At 40.6% G+C, this 6,175-nt stretch overlaps 1 protein-coding gene across 3 annotated transcripts; it reads right to left on the reverse strand.

The window, feature by feature from the left end:
- Positions 1–1,402: 1,402 nt before the first annotated feature.
- On the reverse strand, positions 1,403–6,175 carry pqlc2 (PQ loop repeat containing 2). Of its 3 annotated transcripts, XM_022753178.1 has the most exons (9): positions 6,083–6,175; positions 5,224–5,420; positions 4,998–5,127; positions 4,559–4,646; positions 3,919–4,070; positions 3,721–3,813; positions 2,958–3,143; positions 1,902–2,020; positions 1,403–1,743 (listed from the first exon to the last, which is right to left on the reverse strand). In XM_022753178.1, the coding sequence occupies exons 1-8, from the start codon at positions 6,098–6,100 to the stop codon at positions 1,934–1,936; spliced, it is 951 nt and encodes a 316-aa protein (XP_022608899.1). In that variant the 5' UTR covers positions 6,101–6,175; the 3' UTR covers positions 1,403–1,743; positions 1,902–1,933. The 3 variants fall into 3 exon arrangements, with proteins under 3 accessions (XP_022608899.1, XP_022608900.1, XP_022608898.1); XM_022753179.1 differs by having other exon boundaries at positions 1,403–2,020; positions 5,224–5,417; XM_022753177.1 differs by having other exon boundaries at positions 1,403–2,020.

Here is a 6,175-nt window from a genome sequence, read left to right on the forward strand (position 1 = left end):
CACACACACACACACACACACAAAGTAAACAGAACCTTTCAAATGAGACAGTTGCTCAACATGTGTGTTTTAGCTGGACGCCCGGGACCCCGGATCAAAGATCTGTCAGAGGAACCTGTCAGTGAGGAGGAGAAATAATCAATACACATTTTATTATTTTTTTTTGAATGAGCTGGTGACCATGAAAAACAGCTGGGGGAACAACCCCGCTTGGAGGTTATGTGTGTCACCATGTGCGTCAATGATGGGAAATTGCAAATAACACATATCTACCATTAAAATTCCCAGTATGGGGCCCTTTGGTTGCACTAGGGATTTGAACTGGCAACGTTTGAGTCACAAAGGACCCCCTCCCCTCCCCTTCCCTCCCCCGCTGGTAGAAACTGAAATCATCTCATTAAGAAATTCCCAGTATGGAGTGTTTATAAACAGGCTCTTGTTCATCCCTGGTGATGGATGCATGCTCCCTATCACAGGCTCTTCCTGCTGACTCCCCAACCCGCTTAACAATCTCCCTGCCACTGTTTCACAACCACACACTCCAACACCCTCCACCTCCCTGTGCACGCACACACACACACACTCACACACACACACACACTTACTGCACCCTTGATATTTTCAGCACTGACCTCGCTTCCTCGGTGGGTGGGCCCTTACTAATTTGAGTGTATGTGGTTGCATTATGTTTAATAGGGAGAGAAAATGTGTGTGTGTGCGTGGGTGTCCTGAGAGAGCAAGTGAGAGGCCAGTGTGAATCTGCTAATGAAGAAAAACAACATGGCTGTCAGGGCCTCCCAGGAGCAGGTCAAACACAGTGGCTGGGGGTCGAGGTCAGTGAGGGGGGGCAAAGGGTCAAAGGTCAACATCAAGGCCAAGGGCAGGGCTTGACCTCTGCTGTGCTGCAGGAAAATGGGAGGTGCAGAGAGTTAAGCGTCAGGGGAGGGAGAGCGGGTTTTGTAAAATTCATAAATCAGAGCAAAGAGTGAAAGACAAACTGGAACAGCGTTATGAAGGAAACTGGGCCAATCCTGAACGACTCAATCAAGACTTCACCCGGAGTGACAGGCGCAGATAAAAAGGTGTTATTCATTTTGTTTAATGTTTACAGTACACTGACCCACATTTAACATTTCAAGTAAAAAACCAACTTTTGCCTTAAAATGTGCAAAAATGGCGAAAATGAAAATGTGTAAATTAAACAAAGTATCTGTGTCAAGTCATGCAACATTTATCACCAGTGCAAACAAAACCGGTTTGTATTTGAACAAAATAAAATAAAACCATATGATTACAATTAAAAAGGCATCTAAAATTCACAAAAAACATAAACGCTCAAAAACATTTTGATTATGGCACTTGGTATAAACATCAATTAAAAATCGACTAAGTACAATTTACACTTTTTTTTTTTTTTTTTAAACAAAGTTAGAAAACTTTTTTTTTTCCAATGAGACACAAAGTAAAAGATGAACCACTGTAAAATTAATTCATTCATTTCATTAATTTCATTTCAACTGTCAAAATGTTTGTCAACTTAAAAATACCAAGATAATTTTAGAGAAACCTCTGAGCAGCAGGTTTCTGACATCTATCAGTTCAAACTGATGCTGTGACCTAAATTCAGGAGTTCAGGGCCGACACCGGAAACCTTCAATTGTCCCTTTAAAAACTAATAATAAGAGCAGAGAGAGTCACATCACTGCAGATGAACCCAGGTGAAGAACAACATCTGTCACTGTGCTGTATGGATAAAAACACATTGTAAACATAAAAAAAAAGAGCATAATAAATAAAACTATAAAATTAAACTAAAATGTACAGTTTTTTTCATGTTGATTTTGTTTTGGAAATGTGATTTTTGTGGGTTCACAGGAAGTGAGTGTCTGTTCATGTCCCACCAGTATGACCAGTACAGCCTTAGTGTGTTGGTTTAGCTCGCAATCAGAGGCGATGTCTCATCGTAGCCGCTGCCCACCTCCACCGGAGCTTTGCGGTAAATTACGAACTGGATGGAGATCTGAGCCACAGCGTCAAGGAAATCAAGAGAAATCCTGGGAAAGAGTCAGTTTAATGCAAAACCAGAGTTCAGCTAGAAAAACACACAACTATGAACAACACAACATACTTTCTTTTCTCACGTCTGAAAGACTCATTTGATCACAGAGTTCTGAAACGAGTATTATACGTCTACGTCTTCAGGACAGATTGGAGGCCACAGTGAGTCGTTATCGGGCCGGGGGTAACCGGTTAGCATGCTAACATCAGCAGAGGAAAAGATGTGACAGAGAGAAGAGTTAACATTGGTGTTTGTTTCCACCTCTGGAGACAGATGTTGGTGAGTAAAGGAATGAAGTTTGATACTGAACTCACAGAGTTTCTTCTAGACTGGTAAGAAAATAGCTGCTAATGCTAATTTTAGCTATGTAGCAATAGGTGAAAGGTCAATAGGGACCCAAAAGCACATTTTTACCCCAGTGCCCCCTTAATTTAACCAGCTAGAGGACCAAACCGATCATGCCATATATTCAGTTAAAGGTTTTTCCTGGTACTTTTGAGGATTAGCCCATAGAAAAAGTAAGTCACATTCCTCTGCAGCGTCTATATCTTCATTCAAAACAAAGAGGGAAGCAACATGACACTTGAGTCCACCTCTTCTGAAGGGTACAAATAGACGCACGGCCTCCAGGGGCCACTAGTGCAGCGTGTGCAGTCTTGCTTCTTTGCTGACAACAAGCCAGATTCCCTGCGAGTGTCTGGACCTTTGATACTGTGCATCATGTTTCCACGCACACAAACACAGTCACAAGACCTGAACTCACCTGATGAACTGCCCTCTGCTACAGCTCAGTGTGGCCTATGATGCAGCATATACATGGGATTAAGGAGAGCCCAGAGAGTGGGCAGCAGCAGGAGACATGATTGTTCTTTTTTTTAATAATTTGTTTAAAGGATACGATGAGGTCTAAAGTGAGGGTGCCGAGGCTGCCGATGAGCCAGGGCAGGTGATGGATCAGGTAGCTTTTCTCGCCTTGGCCCTCGTCAGGGTTCTTCAGTAGGACACTCAGGCCGTATGTGGTGTTTCCCAGGATGACCAGCGCAAACAGGAAGTAAGAGACTCCCTCTGTCGACTTCCTCTTGAACTGTGGGGAGAAATGAGAGGTTGGGAGGGGAAGTGAGAAAGCTTATTGCTTATTCAGGGATTCTTCAGGGATTATTTTCACTTGTGTTTTCACCTGCTCAGTTTGCAGGTACATCGAATTTTGCCTCTTTCGCTTTAATGAACATTTTTCATTTTTGTGCAGATTTGAACAGACATCAAAAAACAACTTGTAATTTATTAACAGCTTTTATTATAACTATCATTATTTCACGTGTCACCTCCTCATCTGATTTATCTTTAACCATTGTAAATATGCACATTTTTTATTTGTTACCCATTGATTACCTATGGACATCTGACTATCTGAATTTTATTGTTTATAACTTCTTGTATAGGATGTAGTATAATATAATATAATATAATAATACGATATAATATAGTATAATTTTAAACTCTGTAATATACAGTGATGCAGAGGTAATATTATCATGACAATACTTCTTCTAATTATCCCTATTATTTATTGTTATTAGCATTAGCATCAGTCAATGTCTACCACCTAGAGTTTGCAGCTGATAGTGCTGAAGAATTTACACGTATATTTTTATCATACTCACATTAGTGTACATCTGTGGAAGTCTGGAGCAGAGGTAGAGCACCGACGACACTGAGCCGATGGAGAAACCAATTATCTCTTTAGGGGTAAAAGCCTGAAGCAACAGAGAGGCACAACATTACTTGGAAAAAAAAAAAAAGCCGGACACAACTAGTTCACTTCCCTCAAGTAACTAATTAAAGAAACGGATAGGACTCACCTTGACAGAGCTACTGTCAGAGGTTGAGAGCAAGGAGCGACCTCTGAACCCAGAGGGAATTTCCTGTTGGGTGCCTAACCCGGGGATGTGGGCGAGGTTTGCGGTGAAGCCCAGGACGCAGGCTACACCCACCACGTGTAAGACCCTTCTGCCTGGAGACACAGCACCATCAAAACTCAATACTGGGAAAGACAACTCAGCACATTCCTCCAGACGAGGCTTACTGTGTCAAAGGTAGGCGGGGGCACAAACGCCACAACAACATGAGACATGAGATGACATCATTACAGGCTACCTCTTCCTCTGTCTGGATCACTGTTCATCAGTTTTGATCAAGTGTATTGATTATTGATGTAATGCCTGTTCATTAAGCAGATATTTCAGATAAAACTCTTTTCAGAAATAAGCAGCTGAATCATTAAAGACTATGGTTGTAGTTTTACTGTTGAGCATTAAACACATGTTTGGGGTTAGTCGTGTCTATTCCAGAAGTTAACAAAGGCCTATGTGTATGTAAATGAGGAGCTAGGATGCAAATAAGGCAGTGAAACTCACACGGCACAAGGCAAGAACTTGGTTCTTATATTGGCATTTGGAAAACTGAATAGTTAAACAAAAATTAACAAACCAAAACACTCACTTTCAGCCATTTTGTTCTTCATCTTGTAGTATAAGTACATGCCCAGCATCAATAAGTCAGCTATAACGTAATAAACAGCCGTGTATGTCTGCATGACAGGGATAAAGATGAAGTCAAGCAATGAATTAGTCAGTTAACATTAAATCATCTTAGTCATTGATGAAGACAAAAACAATAATTACATGATAACAGCCCTAAAAATATGATATTATAACAATAAAATATTGTTTTTTTGTCATGATATTAGAAGATACACACTTTTGTTTCTTTAAATGAAATAAAAAACTATCTAAAGACATAATTTCTGGCTTTAATTAATGAGCATTTCTCAATGGTTCTTGAAATGATGAAAAACAATGATTTATAGATGATTTGGAACTAAAAAATATTATTTGTTGCAGCCCTACACTGTGTTGGCAAAAATATCACTACAATTCACCTGAAGTGGAAGCTGATCTGCCAAGAAGGATCCCACCAGATTGCAGCTGTCACCTCCCAACCACAGTAGCAGGAACCAAATAGAGAGAGCACTGTCCATATTCCCTGTTCTGCACGAGCTGTAGTACTGTCTGCAATAACACAGACAGGAACAACAAGCAGAATTACACACTGCTTATCAATTAAAAAAAAAAAAAAAAAAAAAAAGCATTTCCTCAAACACTTACGGAAGTGAGGACACCATGAAGCAGAGGATGGACAGGAGGCCCAGGTAGATGCTGGCCATATCCCTCGCATCCTGGGCACACTCCCCAAGCCCCTCCCAAACCCATTTGGATCCATTAGGGCACAAAGAGGTGAAGTTTCCTTCAACGGTCCCTCCAAAGGCTCCCCGAGTGAGGACTCCGTCTGTCAACATTATCTGCTGGAGAGAAAAACCAATGTAAATACACAGTTTATTAGAAAAAAAAAAAGTATAATAATAATGCTAACATCCTTATGCCACATTGTCAGCCTATAAACAATGTTGACATGGTGCTTCCAAGAAAACATCCTGTGAAAAATACCTCAACCATATAGCAAAGAGGTAGATTCAGAGCTTCATCTCACACTAAAAAAAATCAGCTTTATAAAAGAAAATATATATATATATATTTATCATACATGAACCACAAATCTCAACATAAAGCAGTTGTCCAGTTAACACGGTCGTAAGGGGTCAAAGGTTGTTGGACTCTTAAAACAACATCAAAAAAGCCTGTTTGGAGCCACATTCTGCTGCTGCTCCTCTGATTAGATCAAGACAGAGGCGATTAAATAAAACGGCTTGTGCGTGTGTCGCTGCATTTCTACATAGGGTACAGAAAAAAAAACATTTTTCACATAAAATACACTCAACCAGAAGAAGAAACCAGAGAACATATGTTCCAAATTACCCGCTGGACACTTAGCTAGCTAGCCACGACAACAACTACCTAATGAAAGACAGCTGTAGCTCGTCTGTCGATTGTATTTATGTCGGTTTACAAACTTTTACAAACTGCCAAACTGGAAATGGATAAAACATCTTTTACATATTTTTCTTGCCTGTGCAGCCGCTGACATGCCGGTAAAGTCCTCAGCAGAACAAAAACCCCTCGGACACTCTGGAGAAATAACACGGAAGCTCGCAATAAACAA

Source organism: Seriola dumerili, unplaced genomic scaffold (genome assembly GCF_002260705.1).
Source record: "Seriola dumerili isolate Sdu_G_001 unplaced genomic scaffold, Sdu_1.0 BDQW01000190.1, whole genome shotgun sequence".
NCBI lineage: Eukaryota > Metazoa > Chordata > Actinopteri > Carangiformes > Carangidae > Seriola > Seriola dumerili.